The sequence below is a fragment of the Mesocricetus auratus genome, unplaced genomic scaffold (assembly GCF_017639785.1).
Source record: "Mesocricetus auratus isolate SY011 unplaced genomic scaffold, BCM_Maur_2.0 Super-Scaffold_100047, whole genome shotgun sequence".
In the NCBI taxonomy this organism is placed as follows: domain Eukaryota; kingdom Metazoa; phylum Chordata; class Mammalia; order Rodentia; family Cricetidae; genus Mesocricetus; species Mesocricetus auratus.
Genome location: NW_024429224.1, coordinates 1,011,532 through 1,031,207, shown reverse-complemented (window position 1 = coordinate 1,031,207; position 19,676 = coordinate 1,011,532). Strand labels below are relative to the sequence as shown.

Here is a 19,676-nt window from a genome sequence, read left to right as displayed (position 1 = left end):
CACACACGCACGGGCCCTCATATACACATGTGCACATGCACGAGAACACACCAACGCAGCACGCAGGGAGAACGGAAGGGGGAAAATGAAGACCTCTGAAGCTCTATCCAGACCCCTGAAGGGCTTGCCGGGCTACAAGTGGGGTGCACGTGCTGAGCAAGGGGAAATGGGGTGGGGTTCCCTTACTACCCTCGTTGACTATGTGACCCCCCCCCCCGGACAGCACACCTCACTCCTGTGAGTCGGAGAGCCCTTGTCCGTAAGGAGAATGGTGACCCTGGCTAGCACGCCTTGGCCACAGGCAGCCAGCGAGGTCCATGAGGTCCTCCACATCCAGGTGCACAGGGAGGCAGCTTCGGGGGCCTGGCCCTGTGCTCCGTGTAGTCATCTTGGAAAGGGAGGTGTTTGTGACCTGGAGTTGTAAGGAGGAAATGGACACCACCTGCAGAGTGCCCAGCACAGGTCTGCAGAAAACAGGCCTTACGATCCGGTACCATCTAGTCCATACATGCTGGGCTTGGGATCCAGCCAGGAGGACTTGACCCGTCACCTACCTCCCCTGGAGAGCCTACTCCCTCCCAAAGTAGTGGAGACCCAAGGAGCCTGTAAGCAGTCCAGGACGACAGGGTCCACACCAGCCTCTCGCAGAGCCTCCCCTGATGCAAGCCTGTTGTGTTCCCAAACCTTGGCCCTCCAATGACCCCAAGGGGATAGCTGTCTGAACATCGCAGCCACCTCAGCCACACATGCTAGTCCCAGCTGTCATTAGCCAATCAGGTGCTCCCTGGCCAGTGTCATCACCCACAGCTTTCACAACTCAGTAGCTCCTTGTGGCTAGGGATGCAACTAGGACCTCAGCTCTCGCTGAAAGCAGCCACCCAGATGTCCACTGGCTGCCCTCTGCTGCCCCCAATTGGGGGGAAAGTGCCCTGCAGACGAGACTGGCCAGCTCTAGCCAGATCTGTCCCCTTAGAGCACGAGCTCTGGTTGCCCAAGCATTCTGGCCTTCCTCTGGCTCCACCTCCTGGTCCCAGATGGGCCTGGGAGCTGCCAGGGGTGACGCTGCTTTGGGATAGCGAGGGACAATGTGCAGGGGGGAGACAGGCCCGCTACCTGGGACTCTGGGGAAAGTGTCCTGAAATAACAAGAAGCAGGAGGCGGAGCCCTCACAGCTGCCCTGTGAAAGAGGTCTGGAGATGAGCAACCTGTCACAGAGAAGAGGCCAAGATTCAAGTCTGCTCCCCCCAGGGGGCCTGTAGGGAGAAGTCAGCACTACATCCCCGGAGCATATGTGAAAGAAGGAAATGTCTCCATGGCCTCTGCCTGCCCGTCACTGAGCCCAGCATTGCACCCTTCGGGAGAAACACAGTAAGGAGCCTGTGACAGGAGTCAGCCAGTCACACCTTGTGGTTACCAGAGAGGGCCGGCAGAGAACAAGGGACACTCTAGGAGATTCTAGAGCTGAACCGAAGGGGTGGGGAGCCTTGTCCCCTTCCCTCTCCAAGCCACCCAGACTGGGTTAGTCCTTCCCAGGACTGAGCAAGTGACCCCCGCAAGGACACCTAAGCTCAGGGGATCAAGGGTCATGTGAGAATAGCAGTTGGCGAGTCCCGTTGCCCATCCTAAATCCCCCATCTGTCCTGGTCTGTCTACTGATGGGACTGAGCACAATTCCCGACAGTCTCATCCACCTCAGGGATCCGGGCTCCCTGTTTATTCCGACAGGAGAGGAGGTCTCTACAGTTCTCCAGTCCTGGCCCAACCTGAACAGCTCCTGCTTCTGGTGCTCTGAGCGAATTCTACCTGGAACACTCCACATCTAGGAAAGGGCCTCCTGCAGAAGGTACACCGGCCAGAATGGCAGACTCTCCAGCCAAGTCACCCCCTCTCCATGTCTGTTACTGGGAGGAAGATGGTTCACCCGTGGTGAAGTCACGCAGGAACAGAGAGCAGGCTGAGCAGCTGGAAACATCAGGTGGGTACCCCAGAGGCCGCCACCCTTAGCCGTCACCCCTGGTATCCTGCATCCTATAGGAGACAGTGCAAAGGCTTCAGAGTCCCCATTAGAGGCCCCCACATTTCTCAGCTGGCTTTTGCCTTCATGCTTCCAACACTCTAATCAGGACCCCTGGCTTGTTCTTGTTTGGTTTAGATCTTCCTCTAACCAAACTATTATCTCTTTTCCTGAAAAACTCTTACATGTCCCTTAAAACCCAGTTTTAAAGGTTCCCACTATAAAAACTCTGTTTGCCCAAGTCAGAGAGCTCTCATTCTGGGTTCCCATGCGCCAGCTCCCCACACCCCGCCCCCCCCCCCACCACCACATACCTGTCACTGACTCAGAAACACGGTTTATGTGCAACCCAGCACACCATGGAAAAGAACGAAGACCTGTTTCTAGAAGCATCTGCAATCAGCGCAGTACTGAGTTCATCTGCGGTTTCTGCAGCCCCCCCCCCCAGACTTCTCCTCTGACATTTCTTCTCCATCCGACAAAAAATAGCCCTGAGACCTAATTGCAGCCAAACCTTCAAACATCTCCACCCTCCACTTCCCAAGGACAGACCAACTGTCACCCGCTGTCAAGTTCCCCAAAGCCCCTGCCACCTCCCGCTCTGACCCTGCTCAATTCCTCAAGGTCAACAGCCTAGAGGAAGGACTCAGAACACACTAGGGATGGCAAAGGGCGAAGGGTCTTCCGGGGACCATGGCTGTCAGCACTTCCTTGTCTCCCATCAACCCGGTTCCTGAGAACACTAGGGGACTGTGGCCCAAGACGGGTGGGCCCAACATGCTTGCGGATCCAGGGCCCCGCCTCCTACATGTTCTTTCCTCTGTCTCCTGTGTCAGAGAAGACATATAGGAGAGGACCAGGAGGTCACTGTGGTCACCTACTCTCAGCCCCTCCCCCACGGGCTCTTTTCCCCACAGCTGGGACACACAGCAATCTCCTGAGGAACCGTAGTCAGTGCTCACTGCCACCTGACACCAGAAACTGCACAGGAGTTAGAAGGACCTCCAACTCGCCCAAAATCACAAAGCTGGGGCCAAGCCTTAAAGTCACATCACAAGTGCCCAACCACAAGTGCCATCAACTTCATGTCACAGCACGAAAACAAAACAAAACAAAACAAAACAGGCTCTCCCAAGTCCTACAGTCTAGGGACTAGCACCGAGCTACCCACGCCCTGCGAATAAGGACAGCCTCTCACAGAAGGGCTGAGATCGAGCCCTGGGAGGAGCAAACACCCAGGCTCAGAAACCCTCTTAGGGATGGGACCTCTGTCAGATCCAGTCCTCTCCCACAGGGCACCTTCTGTGAGAGACGGTGACATGCTGTCACCAGGCTTTCCAATGTCAGCAACGAGGCAGGTTCATTTCAGCCTGTGCTATCTCCCCTGCCTCCCCAGGCAAAACCATGTTCCCCAGGCTCCCTCAGGGGTAACGGTGACGGGAGTTAGCTGCAAACTCAGGATCCAAATGAGGGAAAGAGTAAGTGCTCAGGAACGCAGTGAGGAGGCCCGCGCCTTCTGTCCTCCAGCCCAGCCCTCCAGCCCCGCACTAACCCGGAGCAGCCCAGCTGGGACAGCAATCTAATGACTGGTCACAGCACATCAGCTAAGCGCCTGCCACAGGGCATGGGTTGTCATTCACACTTAACTGAGTGAGGTTCTGAGAGGCGGTTGGCTAACCAGGTCACATCATCGCTCAGGGAAGTGCTAGGATTTGAACCCAGATCTCCATATCCAAGCACTCAGGCACTCAGTTGTCCATGTCTGTCCCCCATCCCCTGTCTCGTGTCCCCGTCCCTCCCAACCCCCGCTCCCGTTCCAGGCACCCAGGTCGAGAGTCCCCACTAACATCCCTGTCCTTAAAGGCTACACAGAGCCAAAGGACCAAGGTGCCTAAGGACAAAAACCTGACATGGCCAAGAGCCCTACAGTGCCTGCCTGTGCGTCAGGGGCTGTGTGACACAGACTCTGAACCTCGGGTTCCTGGCACGTGAATAGGAACACGCAAGTGACTCCTCATAGGGTAGCCGGGAAGGAGGTGGGTGGGCAAATGGCTCATGAGCAGGTCCCATGCCCCGTGCCAATAGCAGCCTGGGCGACTTCTGAGTACTGGAGATTCACAGATTGACACTGACTCCATCGTCGGTGGCTTCTGCCCCAGAAACAGCAAAGACAACAGGGAAAAATGCCAATCCCAGTGGGCAGTTACCAAGTCATGGATTACAGCGGCATGGTGGCATTGTGGGCAGTTACCAAGTCATGGATTACAGCGGCATGGTGGCATTGTGGGCAGTTACCAAGTCATGGATTACAGCGGCATGGTGGCATTGTGGGCAGTTACCAAGTCATGGATTACAGCGGCATGGTGGCATTGTGGCATGTACACCAGAGCCACAGACAGAGGGACTGGCAGGGCCCCACGATAACCCTGGCACTCCTGCTCCCAGCCCTAGGAAAGTGCACTCAAGTCCCCGGGGCCAGAGACACCGGGGCCGCACTCATCAGCCTGAGCAAGAGTGAATGGCTTACCCCACGAGCCTCAGTTCCCTCCTCTGTCATGGGAGAATCAATATCAGGACTGCCTTGTGGATTACAAATTGGGGGTTCCGGACAGTGGGCGCAATATGCATGGTGCCAGCCACACAGTACATTCTCCATCAGAGGCAGGACTATAAATACCAATCATTGCCCCAGGGTCTCCAAAGATTCACCCTGACCACTGTGGCCCTCTATCTGGGGGTGGGGATAGGGCGGAGGGTGTGGGGGTAGAACCATCTAACTCCTGCTCCAGTGGCGCCCCCAGAAACCATTTGTTGCATCTAGGGGTATGGCCCTAGGGCCAATTTCCACTGATCCTTCTGGGCCTAAGACACCTCCCTCTCCCACCCTCTAGAACAGCCATAGTCAGCTCCTCTGGAGCCCCCAAGTCACAAGACAGGCAGGCCTGTGTTCTTTTCTTCTCTCTCTCTCCTTCACCTGGGTCCCTCTGCCTATCTGCCTGTCTGCCACAGATTAGCTGGCACCTCGTCTTTTATCATCTAACTCAAACATCACCTGAACGGCCAAGTGTGTCAGTACACACCTGTAATGCTAGCACTCAAAGAGTAGAGGCACAAGAAACAACCCCTTGAGACCATGCCCCTGACCACGCCCTCGAGATCACACCCCCTTGAGACCACGCCCCTGACCACACCTCTGAGAAGCTCTCTTAAGGTTTTCCCCTCACGGCAGCTCTTGGGCAACACGAGGGCTCTGCCCACCATGCATTGGCTTTGACACTCTTACCACGTGGGCTGTCCCTAGAATGCTACCTGCCATTGAGCAAGCACATGGGAAAACTTGCCCAATGAATGAATGGATGATCAAAGGTTCACACCTTTATCTCCAGCCCAGACTGGAGATCTCTGGGGGAAGATAGTGTGTGTTCTTCCCCGGTTTAAGGGGCTCTGTGCAAATGGTGTTTGAGTAAGAGGGCAGAGAATAACACATGGAGCCAGGCATGGCGGTGCACGCCATGGGAGGCAGAGGCAGGTGGATCCCTGTGAGCTCCGCACCAGCGAGGGAGGGAGGGAGGGAGGGAGGGAGAAATGCTTGGGAGTGAGGCACATTAAATGTCACTGAGGTCCATTTCTGTGAAATCATTCTGGGTTTTTGGTGTACACACATTCATGAAAACCCATGTATCCATATGTGTGCATGCTGGTGCATGTACACAAAAGTGTGCACTCCTGTAGAGGCCACAGAGAAACTCCTCGGAGTGCTGTAAACCTTTTTTGAGACAGTCACTGACCTGGAACTCACCAAGCCGGCTAGTGAGCCTCAGGGACCTTCCTGTATCCACCTGCTGTCTCTGTGATTACACGGCACCTGGAAAGTTTTGCTAAGCACGGGATCTAGGAGTTGAACTCAGGTTCTTACATTTTCAAGGGAAGCATTTTACTGACAGAGCCACCTCTCCAGCCCTCATTTAGGTTTGCAAAAAAGGAAAAAAGTACACATGCTGGCTACCTAAACTGAACAGCTACAGTCCACATGCTTCGTCTGGGTCAATTTTAAGGCAATATCAGTTGGAGAATACAGAATTCTTTTCTTTCCTTTCAAGACAGAATCAAATTATGACACGCCCTGGACGCTTCTATGAAAGATACCAAAACGCAGATCTTAAGGGCGGAGGGCTGTGCGTGCATACGTCAAGGGCTCTAATCTAGTCCAGCCTGCTCTCCCAGCCCTGGTGGCCTCCTAGGTTCTGTCCTCCACCTGCCCCCTCCCTCAAAGAATGGGACCCCATGTGGCCCCAGAGAGCAGGGAGCCGCCAGGGGATCGGATACCTAGAGCAAGGGAGGCTGGAGACTCTCCCGGTCCATGAGGCTCCAGGAATGGGGATGCGGGGTCGCAGAGCAGCCCCACAGGGCGAGGTGGTGATGGTGGTGGCCGTGGCCGTGGTGACGCAGAGATAGTTACCGTGACCCGGAACGGAGTTGCAGCCGAGGGCTCCATGCTGGGGCTTTTCTCTGGCAGGCTGCCGGGAAGGCTGCGCCGGGAGCCCGGCCTCTCTTGGGGTGACTCTGTGGAAGAAGAGGAGTGGGGGTTAAAATTCAAAAGCTCTGAGATGCCAAGGCTTCTGCCGACTCCCACATCCTAAGACAGCACAAAAGACAGACTACAGCCACTGTGGAGTGGATGGTGGCATACCCCCGCCATTAAAGACAGGAATACCATACACCCAGGCAATTAATGATACTCCTACAAGTACACCCAAAAGGGCCAGAAAGCAGACTTAAATACTTGTGTGAAATATTGACACCAGCGATATTCACAACAGGCCCATGGCAAATGCAGTTCCTTTGCTCATCCACACATGACTGGATGAACACTGGGAAACATAGTTTGCATGATGTGAACAAAACCCAAAAACATCATGCCAAGTGACATAAGCCAGAAACCAAAGGGCAAGGACTCTTCTAACCCAACAATATGAGATGAGCACAATAGTCAAATTTATAGCCAGAAAGTCAGTCAAAGGTTACCCAGGACTGTCGGGAAGGGGCAGGGGCTACGGCTGAATGATATAGGGTTTCTGTGTAAGAAGATGAAAACATTTTGCAAATGGAGAGTTGTGCAACTGCACATTTATACACTTAAAATGGTTAAAATGAGGCTGGGAAGGTTGCTCGGTTGGTGAAGTGCCTTATGCACGAGCGTGAGAATCTGAGTTTGGATCCCCAGAGTCCCCATAAACGCCAGGTGTGCTGCAATCCTGGTGCTGGGGGATCCCGGAAGCTTGCTGGCCAGGCAGTCTAGGTGTGAGTGAGCTCCAAGTTCAGTGAGAACCCTGGTCTCCAAAAACTCAGATGGAAAGTAACAAGAGAACACCAACACACACACACACACACACACACACACACACACACACACACACAGAGAGAGAGAGATGGTTAAAATAGCAAATTGCATGCACTTACTACAATTTTATTTTGAGACAGGGTTCCATGCAGCCCTGGATGGCCTTGAATTTGCCATGTAGCTGATCCTTCTGCCTCCATCTCCCAAGTACTTGATTTCTACAAGTATTAAATGATTTATTTATTGTTGCCACATGTGCACAGGTGTTTTGCCTGCATTATAAGTGTGTGCACCACATGTATGCCTGGTACCCATGGAGGCCAGGAGAGGCAATGGATCCCTAGAAGTTAAAGACAGTTGTGTGCTACCATGTGCGTGCTGGGAATCAAACCAGGGTCCTCTGCGAGAGCAGCAAATATATCACTGAGTCATCTCTCCAGCCCCTCACAATTATATTTGTTGTTGTTTTGTTTATTTATGTTTAATTTTTGGAGACAGAGTTCTGGTTGTCCTGACTCAGTCTGTAGACCAGGCTGGCCTTGAACTCATAAAGATCCGCCTGCCTCTGCCTCCCGAGTGCTGGAATTAAAGGTGTGCGCTGCCGCCGCCACCACCTGGCTACAGTTGTTTTTTAAATGCTCCTTAGTCTGTACTTAATGCTACTATCTGTGTGTACTGAGCAAGCATCCTGTCACCAGAGTAACACAAGCAGACAGATCCCTGAGCCTTTTCCTAGACTGTCACACTAGATGGGCGTCTTGATAGCTGGCGTCCACAGGCCCTTCGACTAAGACAACCTGTGACTTCCGCCTTCCAATTTGGGCTTCCTTCCCAGGAGTTTTAAGGTTGGGAGGCCTGCAGGATCAGACCATACCAGGGCTGAGAAGGCTGTGGCTACACAGCTCCAGTGGGGATTGCTGAGGAGACGGGGAGTTGGGGGATGAGCCTATCACTTCTCTAGCTTTCTAGAATGTGAAACAGTCAGGTTTGTAAATGGTGACGGCCTGGGGGTGGTGGAGGATCAGACATGCTTGGCCAGGCCTGCTCATGCCTACTGAAGACCCAAGTCAGCCCAATCCAGCTGCTTCCTGCCTGTTCCCTCAGACCACAGCTGCTGCCTGTTTGCCTGCGCCCGTGTGGCCCACCCCAGAGGACTCTTCCAGGTTCACCCATCAGCCGACTACACAGACAGTCCTGAAGGAGGTCCTTGGTGACACCTCAGACTGTTAGCTTGGCTACTCTGGCAATGGCTGGGTGTCTCTTGCTGAGAAGGTCACTGCACTCTGTGTGTGTGTGGGGAGGCACAATTCCCAATGCCCACACTGCAGCTGCACATCTGCACTTACAGAGCCTGTGTGTGTCTGTGTGTGTGTGTGTGTGAGAGAGAGAGAGAGAGAGAGAGAGAGAGAGACAGACAGACAGACGACAGACAAAGAGACCACAGACACAGAAAGATAACTCCCAATGCCCATACTGCAGCTCCACATCTCCTGCACTCACAGAGCCTGTGTGTGTGTGTATGTGTGTGTGTGTGAGAGAGAGAGACAGACAGACAGACAACAGACACAGACAGACAGACAGACAACTCCCAATGCCCACACTGCAGCTCCACATCTCCTGCACTCATAGAGCCTGGTATGTGTGGCACTTAGGAAAAAACCTGTTGATTTACAAGGAAGAAAAGGACAGTGTGAAGGTCTCCCCGGCACATGGGGACACACTGGGACATGGGATAAGAGACCACCCTGGCAAATGTGTACACGCACTTACACAGATCCTCCCACAAGTATACCCCCGGGGCACAGCAAGTGGGGATGGGTGTAGACAGGACAGAGGACACATGTGGTCACAGGAGCAGGTTCGTCAAAGGCAGGGTAGTCTAGACCACACTATCCATGCTTCCTGCTTCTTCCCAGAAATGCAAAAGGGCAGAGCTCGGCCCTCACTCAACTACAAGTCTCTGACTCTGAAGCCTGGCCAAGCAGGTCATGCCGTGGGCCACCTCAGCCAGAGTGGCTCCTCCAGTCAGGGGCCAGCCTTCTCCACGGTTCCTTGCTGTGTTTCTCTACTCAAAACTCACCCACACACACTCTGCTAGTCACTCAAGAGACACCCACACTTTATGGAGGTTTTCCTAGGAAGTCTCTTTCCACGCTCCCCATCTAGCCTCTCCCCCGAACCCAGGCCTGGCTTCAGCTCATTCAGTGACAGGACACACCTTCTCCACCTGGACAGGTATCCCTAATAGCATGTCACCACCACCAGGCAGATGTCCTACGAGCTCTGTGACGAGCATCCCACTGTCACTCTGAGTCCTGTGGGAGGCACTGTGACTGGAAGACCAATCAGGCAACTGAAGTCCCATTTCACCAGAGTGGAGTGTGAGCCTCAGGTTCCATCACTAGCAAGTGAGGACAGGAATGAGTGCCCAGGTATGTATGGACCGCATACACAGTGCCCCAAGTGCCGAGCCACTGGACCCCGGGACCAGCCAGAAGACATACAGACAGTCCTCAGAGCTCAGTTCAGGGTGCAAACTTTAGCTAAGGCCGACACCTGGGATCAGCCACCTTTCCAGGGCCAGGGAACAGGGCCAGGATAGACGCTGACAAGCCTGGAGGGGTCAGCTCCAGATAGCTGTCTTCTACCCTACTCAGTTACCTCAAGATGACACACACTTCACCCTGGTTCCTAAGGTGCCACTCTGTGGTACCGCTGGGTGCCGCCGTGCTTGCCATGAGGCAGGGATGCCCCCTCTACACTTCACCCATGCTTCTCCTCATGATAGACAGCACAGCCTCCTGCGGGACGCAGTCAAGAGTTGAGGGGTCGTCGTTTCTCTGCTGGGGGTACCCTATCAGTTCAGACATGACTCATGCCCATTCTTCATCCCCGAGTCTTGCAGACCTACTAAGTCTCTCCCTGAAAGTCTCTATTCCCAGTCCCCAGCAGTGTTGGGTCATGGCTTAGCCACTATCCTTCCTCCACTAACTCAACTAACCCACATAGGGCACCCACTACAGCCATGGGCTCAGCTGGCAAAGCCAGCCTGCTCCAGACCTGTTAGGATCCCTATGGAAAAAAAAGGTACTGAGATCTCCAGAGTATCAGGGAAACCCTCAGAATGTCTGGCCTCCAAAGATATATGTGTTCACATGTGCGAAACACACAGAAGGGTGTGAGTGCATGTACACACACACACACACACACACACACGTGCATGCATGCACACGCCTGGCCACAGTTTTATCTCCCCTCCTAGGACACCTGCCCTCCTGGTAGAACATGGATGCTGGGAGGGTCTGCACCCTCACCCAGCTCTGAAACTGATGATCTCCAGGACCCACCCGGGAACTTGCCTCTTGCCCTCAGGGTTTGATCCAGGAGCTTCTCAAAGGCTCTTTGGTCTACCCTCCCACTTTACTCCAAGTTGCTTCTCTGGGGGCCTGCAAGCAGCCAGACACCCGCCAGCCACTGAGCTGGGCACACAGAAGACACGGGCCTCCGTGGCCAAGGCCCGACGACCAGCATCTTTCAGCCTCTGGTGGTGAGCGCTGACCCTCTGCAATCTTCTCCCTGGTACCCACACGTAAAATTGCAATAGCAAAGGTAGAATCTTTTAGGTACTGAACATGGGCTTTATAATGAAAAGGGGTAGGACTTTCCACGTCTCTGGACCCAGCTTTTGACCAGCTGTGTATAATACTGCTTACAATACCACCCCCACTGAGAACACATGCTCTGGGCTTTCAGGTACAACCCCACGTGACGGCTTGGACAGCCATGGTGTGCACCCGTTTCCAGATGAAGAAACCGAGGCTCCAGAACATAAAGGTGACTCCAAGTCTCCCAAACAATGCCCCGCAAAGGAACTCACTTAGGAACTCACAGAGACAGTGTGCTGTGTGACTCCAACCCAATGCCTTTCCATCTCTGGGCTCTTGATTAAACATCAGTTAAAGGAAAAGCAGAGAGCATTCTCCTAGTGCCCCCCCCCCATAACCTTTATCTTGTACAAGAAAACAAGCAGGGAGCTAGCACTCCTGATGTGCCCCCAAACGGAACAGTGTCTCTGCCTCTGGGGATCTCAGCTCAGAGTGCTGAGCTCCAGGACCTTGGCCTCCGGCCTCAGAATTAGCAACACAGGTTTTTCAAGGCTTTGGAAACAGGAGCTGGCGAAAGCAGGATCTCAAAGAGGCCAAGTGAGTCCACTAAGAACACACAGCACTAAATAACTCTAAGAACCATTCTTGGAAAGGGACACCCACCCACCCCAGTCACCCTCAGGCCTCCCTAGACAGTCCAGAAGTCCTTCTTCATCTCAGATGTGATACGACCTCTACATGACCTCCCTGAGCCTTGGAATCGGCTGACCGGCATCCCGTTTCCCACTGACAAGTAGGAAAAGTCCCCATCTAAGCGGTGAGACCAGGCTACTGTCTACTCTTGGAAGCCACTGCCAGAGTCAGGCATGTTAACCTTCAAGTGTTTGCAAAAAATAAATAAAATAAAATCGGTTTCATTCAAATGCTGCTGGCTTGGTTGCCGTGGATACCACCTAATCATGAAGGATGACTGTTACTTGTTCCCATGGAAACACAGTGGCTGGAGGAACATCCTGTAATTTCAACTGTCGGGTTGCACTGCCCACATCTTAATGGTTGGAGGCAGGTGAGGCGGCAACTAAGAACATGGATGTTGGGGGACACAGGGTCAGCAGAGGTGTAGAAAGGCTGGGAGCTGGAGAAGCAGATGGGGTCCTCACAGTGAGGGAAAAGTCGGTCAGAACCACCGGACACAGCTTCACACTTCTCAGATACGCTTTGGCCCAGTCCAAAATTGAAAAGAAACTAATTAGAAGAAATGAGTAAGAAATTCAAGTGAACAGTGTCTCCCATTACTGGCAGAGAAAGGGTGCTACTCATTCATCTTGCTGGTGACATGACATGCTCTGGGGAACAATCAAACAACAGACAGTTCACACACACACACACACACACACACACACACGCACACACACGCACGCACACGCACACATGCACGCACGCGCACACGCACACACGCACGCGCACACGCACGCACACGCGCACGCACACACACGCACACACACGCACACACACGAACAGGTCTGTCCCTCTTACAGGTTCGGTCTAGACTACACTAGTTGTGTAGTCTAGGCAGTCTGTGTGGTTCATCCCACATGTATGATGGCTGCACAGATGTTTGTGGCCCTGCACTTTGCACAAAAGGCAGAGCAGCCTAAATGTCCAGCAGTAGGGAAACAATGACTGCATCTCGGAACAGTCGTCCAGTGGAATACTACACAGCACAGGAGAGGACACAGCTCAGGAGGACTCCACATGGAGCACAAAGGCCATGTCATACATTCTGAATTCACATAGATTAAAACAGCAACAGGAAAAAAAAAAAGAAAAAGAAAAGCCGGGCGTTGGTGACGCACACCTTTAATCCCAGCACTCGGGAGGCAGAGGCAGGCGGATCTCTGTGAGTTCCAGGCCAGCCTGGTCTACAGAGCGAGTTCCAGGACAGCCTCCAAAACAATACAGAGAAACCTTGTCTTGAAAAAAAAAAAACAGCAACAGGATGTTAAATGAGAACAGTTGCTAAAAGAGATAGAATATGACCCTCTCATGAACATCTTTGTAAGACTATTCATGGCAGCCTTACAAAAGCCCCAACTAGACACAACCAAGCACCCTTCAATAGGAGAGTGGTTATGCAAACTACAATGCATAAAAGAATAATGACCCCCAAAGAAACCTTCACCCCAGTTCCTGGAGCCTGTAAACAAGCCATGGTGATGGGGCAGAGAGGGACTCTGCAGATGGGTGCTTGAAGATAAAGATTGGGAGGCAGAAGGCTCCCCCGGGGACAATTCACCCCAGGAGCCCTTAAAAGTGGGCACGGACGGTCGGGGTTGAAGCTAGAGCCATGGCAGAAGGCAAAGACAGATGTTTCAGATGCGAGGGGGACTTCCAGCCTCCACTGATAGCTTTGCTGCAGAGGAACACGGTTGGAACCATCTCGAGACTGGAGAGGAACCCAGCTGACAGTCAGTGACCGACAGGAGTCTCAGGGCAGCAAACCATCTGCAGGGAACAACATTCTGCAAACAGAATGAGGGTGATGGCATGTCTTTTTGTCTCTTCTGCTTTTGTTTCTGAGACAGGACCTTGCTATGTAGTCTAGGCTGGCCTCGAACCCCCACTCCCCACAGTTCCACCTCTAGAGTACAGGAACACAGGTTAAGGTGAGCTTCCCTCGGGTCTTCAGAAGGGAAGGCAACCCACTACACCTAGGCTGGGTCTGGCGAGGCCAGCGCTGGAGCTCCACCTACTGCACTGTAAGATGGCACCTGTGCTGTGTGCACTGGTAGATTTCATATGTGCAGCAGCAACAGAAACAGAATAATAGGGCTGGAGGGGTAATGTGGCTCATTGGTAGAGTACCTTCCAGCATGTGAGGCCCGGGATTTCACCTAGAGGCAGAAAGGGAAATAGGGAGCCAGGTAGAATACTAGTCAGCCATGAAAAGGATGCACTAAAGATCCCCACGCTGTGGGTCAACCTCAAGGGCGCGATGCTAATTCTGAGGAGAGCAGCATCAACAACTTCCACAGCTCAGACACCACTCAGAGACGGAACAAGCGCTGAGGTGGTGCCCCAACTGGTAGACCATTTGCCTAGCACGAAGGACGCCCTAGGTTCAACCCCCAGTGCACCATGACCTGGGCATGGTGGAGCACACCTGCAATCCAGTACTTGGGAAGCGGAGGCAGGAGGATGGCCATGTTACTCCCCTGGACATAAGCAGCCTCCCGGGATGGGTGACCCAGGACAACAACAGCGACACCAAACACAGCTGTTTCCTGTGTAAGCAGTCCACAAAGACACAGTCACAGCTGCCCACAAAACACCAAGCCTCCTCTTGGCAAGACAAACAAACTAACAAAAAACTCCCATTACTTCATCAGTGACGGGTTAGCAGCTTCTGAATTGCCTCTCCCAAGAGACAAGAACCAGAACACTTGGGATGGGGGTGAGGCAGGATCTCAAGTCCAGGACTAGCCTGAGCTACACACTCAGGAGCTTGTTTCAAATAGCCAAAAGAGGAAAGGATGCCATGTCACAGCCCTGCCTTCCTTCACTGTGTGACAACAGTCAATCAGCCATTAGCCCCACCTCCCCAGACCTCCCCCAGGCCCGAAGGAGGTCCTTCCTGACTCTTGCGTCCAGGCGTACCTCATCACCTCAAGTAAGAACTGTAGCTTGGTTTCTAGAACATTCCTGGCGGCCCCTCGCTGCAGAGCACAGCTATGCAAGCAGCCAAGGGAAGCAGTTTGCCCTGGGCTTGTCTGTACCGTTTGAACAATGGCTGCAAACCCGTAGTCATTTCAAAACAGAAGTTAAGGCCTGCAGTGGGCCCTGCAGGCTAAAATGCATCTGCTGTCCGCATGACTAAAGCAGAGACACTCTCCTTCCTGGGCATATGTGCGCACAGTCACACAGAGGAACAGCATAGAGCTTCTCTGAATAGAGCCAGAGGGCCTGAGAGTGGAGACGGGTGACACACACCGAATGACAGAGAATGGCGCCTTCCAAACACTGATAATAAAACTAAAACATAGGCAGCTAACAGAAGCTCAATACAACCCATTCCCTCTGCATAAGTCTGAAGAGAAATGAAATGAAGGAAAGAAATCAGAACCAAAACTGAACATCAAGACTGGCAGCAGCTGAGATGGCCTGAGGAGAGCAGGGAGGCAAGCTCCACAGTGCACAGCCCCCAAGTGGGTGCTACACACACCTGAGCCGTAGCCCAAGACCCAAGCGGGGGCCTGGGTGAGAACTTTCAATACAGAGTTACAGCAAGGGTGCCTGTGTGTGTGTGTGTGTGTGTGTGTGTGTGTGTGTGTGTGTGCGCGCGTATGTGTGTGTGTGACAGCAAGGGGTGCCTCTGTGTGTGTGTGCATGTGTGTGACAGCAGTGTGTGTGTGTGACAGCAGTGTATGTGTGTAACAGCAGTGTGTGTGTGACAGCAATTGGTGCCTGTGTGTGTGACAGCAGTGTGTGTGTGTGTGTGACAGCAGTGTGTGTGTGACAGCAGTGTGTGTGTGACAGCAGTGTGCGTGTGACAGCAGTGTGTGTGTGTGACAGCAGTCAGGAGTGCCTTGTGTGTGTGGTATGTACATGTATGGTGTGTACATATGTGGTATGATGTGTGGTATGGACGACATGGTGAGTGTATGCATGGTGTATGTGACGTGTGGTAGATGGTACGGTGTGCTTTTATGTGTGCATGTATGTGTGTGTGTTAGGACAAGGAAGTGTATGAAATCTATCATACTGTTCTCTGGTGATATTTGTGAAAATTCCCCAAGCTGGTATCCTCCTGCCTCAGACTACACATTCTTCCCAGTTGAGCCTTTGATCGTCCATTTATGGCCAGATGTTACTTGGAGGTTACAAACCCTCCCCCTCCCCTGTGATCCAAGTACTGGATCCCAAAAAACACATCTTGACCCATGCAGCCTGTGAAAGTGTTTCTTCATGTGGCAGAATGGCCTCCAGATATGATTAAGGATCTTCTTGTTTGTTTGTTTTTTGTTTTGAGACAGGGTTTCTCTGTATTGTTTTGGAGGCTGCCCTGGAACTCCCTCTGTAGACCAGGCTGGCCTCGAACTCACAGAGATCCGCCTGCCTCTGCCTCCCGAGTGCTGGGATTAAAGATAAACATGATTGATTAGGATCTTGATGGGAAGGAAAACCACAGGGTGAGCACACTGTTTTATTTAATTTCTTTGCTACTGAGACAGGATCTTGCTACATAGCTCAGACTGACCTTGAACTCATAGCCCTGCTATCTCAATATTCCAGGTGCTAAGACTACAGACATGAGTCACTACGCCCAGCCACAAAAGGAGACAGTAAGGTGAGAGAAGGCAAAAGACAATGTCCTCAGGGAAGCAACAGTAGGACAGAGGGGAGGCAGTGAGCCGAGAGCAGCAGGTAGACTCTAGAACATTAAAAAAGGCAAGGGATACAATAGCCCCCGGGCTTCCACAAGGGCCACAGCCTCAGGACCCTTTGACTTTAGCCCGCTGAACCAGACTGCAGACTTCTGACCTCCAGAATGCATGTCTGTACGCCACGTGTATGTAGTGCTCTCCAAGTCCACAAGAGGGTGGCAGATCCCCTGGAACAGAAGTTAGAGGCAATTGTGAGCTACTGTGTGGGTGCTGGGAATTGAACCTGGGTCCTCTGAGAGTTCAGACAGGGTTATTAACCACTGAGCCATCTCTTCAACCCAGCACCCTGAATATTTTATCTTTAGAATGGAAACTAATTACATCAACAAAACTTTAGAACACAAAGTCCTAATTAAAGTGTGCCAAAGAAGGCAGCAACACTAAAATCACATCCTTTCCACCTCAGTCCTTAGAAACTACCCCACCACACCTCAGTCATTAGAAACTACCCCACCACACCTCAGTCATTAGAAACTACCCCACCACACCTCAGTCATTAGAAACTACCCCACCACACCTCAGTCATTAGAAACTACCCCATCACACCTCAGTCATTAGAAACTACCCCATCACACCTCAGTCATTAGAAACTACCCCACCACACCTCAGTCATTAGAAACTACCCCACCACACCTCAGTCATTAGAAACTACCCCACCACACCTCAGTCATTAGAAACTACCCCATCACACCTCAGCCATTAGAAACTACCCCACCACACCTCAGTACTTAATGCTCCTTAATGTTTTGCACTTTTGTTTAAAAATTGTGTCATCAAGTGAGATTAGTACAGTTGTGCAATACAGCAGGCTTGCCTCTTGCAAGCTTAGACGGGCATAGAGTTAAGTGTGTACTTATTAATGTTTTAGGTTCTATTTTTAGTTATGTGTATGTGGGTGTCAGTGAGCGCATGTGAGAATGGGGATCCATGCAGATCAGAACTGTCAGATCCCCTGGGGCTGGAGTTATAGGCAACCATGGGTTCTGGGACACAGACTCAGGTCCTCTACAAGAGCAGTGAGTACTCCTACAGGCTGAGGCAACTCTCCAGCACCCCCCCCACATGTCCACTTTCACACACACACACACACACACACACACACACACACACACACACACACACACACACGGTGTTCATAGTTTCTTTACCTTTCTGTGTTGTACAACTTGCAATTCTATTTTAATTATCTCCAAACTTCTTGTTTGTCTCGTTTGCTTTTGAGACAGGGCCTCATGGAGCCCAGACTAGACCCATTCTTGCCAAGGATATCCTTGAACTCCTGATCTTCCTGCCTCACCTCTCAAGAGCTAGTATTGCAGGCACCCTCCACCACTCCTGGCTAAACTCCTGATTTAATGATGTCATCCTATCACAAGGCTGCACTCCAATTCCTTGTGTAACTTTTAGCCTAAGGAGCAACTGACTCATAGACTGTTTATCAGATCCTATAAGGGACACAAGGTTAGACTGAAAAACCAGCAGAGCAAAGCTGCTTTACTCAAGAATAGATCACTCTAAAACCTGTTCTTAGAACTTGGATGGAAGGGCAGTCAATGGAAATGTGAAGCCCAGGCTGACTGACACGACAGGCCACAAGTCCATCCTCTACCCCAGATGCAGGTGTCTTTGCTTTATCAGCATCCATGAAACTCCGCCAGACTAACAAGTATAGTGAACTTAGTCTCTCCACTGTGATCAACACACACACACGCACACACACACACACGCACGCACGCACGCACACGCACACACACACACGCACGCACGCACACACGCCCTTTTAAAATGTTAACATGCAGGCTGGAGAGATGGTTCAGCAGATAAATGCACTTGCCACACAAGCCTGATGACCTGAGTTCAATCCTGGACACCGCAGAAAAATAACAGCTACAGTGGCTTGAATCTGTAATTACAGCATTTTGACAGTGAGATGGAGAGAGGACTTCTGAAAACGGTCCTCAGACCTTCACATATGCACTGTCACACACACACACACACACACACACACACTCACAGCTTGTTCACACACACACAATATGCATTTTTTTTAAATTATACGTGTGTAAGATTAACCATCAAAATGCATTGCTGGAAGGTATTATCTTGTAGTCTAAAGAAATGAACAGCCAGACTGGAGAGATGACTCAGAGGTTAAGAGCACTGGCTGCTCTTCCAGAGGTCCTGAGTTCAATTCCCAGCGACCACATGGTGGCTCACAACATCTGGAATGAGATTGGGGGTGGGGGCCTCTTCTGCCCTGCAGGCATACAGAACCCTGTATACATAATAAATAAATCTTTAAAAAAAAAAAGAAAGAAAGAAAATGAACAGCCAATACCACGTTGCAAGACTCAATAATGTTCTGGGGGCATTTTGCCCAAAGTGACCTACAGATTCAATGCAATCCCAGTCAAAATCCCAGGAAGCTTTTCAAAGACTCTAGCAAGCAGAATTTTAAGTTCAGACAGGAAAGCAAAAGACTTAGAATGGCCAATCAGGCTTGAGAATGCAGGAAAGGGCTACAGGACTTCCACTGCCAATGGGTTTGAAGACGGTTTGAAACCGTCTGGAAACACAGCTAATGTCAACAAGACTGCGAGATTAGCATACGCATAAGATGTATACATCAGTGGATCAGGATGGAGTCCAGAAATAGACCACATACATATGGTCAACTGACCTCTGAAGACAGTGCCAAGGGAAGGAAGGCAAGTTTTCTCAACAAGCGGTGCTTGAACAGCTGGCTGTCTGAATGTAATGAAAACAGACCCCAGGAAATGGGGAGACACACACCTGCAGATGCAGAACCTGTGCGGTGCCAGCTCCAACTTAAACGAAAATAAATTGGGTGTGATGATGACCATGCAGGTAGGAGCACTGGGGCAGGATATAAACCTAAGGGGCCCAAGGAAGGGTGAGGGAGGGGTTGGTGTCCTCCCTGGCTGCGTCCCTTCCACACCCCCAAGCCATTCCAGTTCTACCTGGAAGGGATGAGTTCAGTCATGCCCCAGTGCACATCTGGGTTCACGATACTGACCAGGTTTGGGGAAAGGAAGGAACCATGGGCTCCGAATTATTCCCATGCATGCTTTGACCACCTGGTCCCAAGTTTGTGGTTCTATTTTGAAGACTGGGAATGAAGACTTTAGGAGGTGGGGTCAGGCTGCCGGAAGCAGGTCAACTAGGGGTGGGTCTTAGAAGGTTACGCCTATGTCTGTTTCCGCTGCTTCCTGGTCTCCGAGGATGATGTGAACAGCTTCTACAGGATCCTG

The 19,676-nt window shown here is 51.8% G+C and overlaps 1 protein-coding gene across 10 annotated transcripts in view; it reads right to left on the bottom strand.

Annotated features, from left to right (window-relative positions):
* LOC101834130 (DAB2 interacting protein) overlaps positions 1-19,676 on the bottom strand; it is a 172,840-nt gene that overhangs the window by 80,139 nt on the left and 73,025 nt on the right. For 7 of the 10 annotated variants that reach the window (XM_013122020.3, XM_013122023.3, XM_013122022.3 and 4 more), the window contains exon 2: positions 6,474-6,577. In XM_013122020.3, coding sequence (XP_012977474.1) covers positions 6,474-6,577 — 104 coding nt within the window. Of the gene's footprint in view, positions 1-6,340; positions 6,578-19,676 lie in introns of those variants that run through there. The other 3 variants (XM_021234051.2, XM_013122025.3, XM_021234052.2) reach the window with 3 other exon arrangements.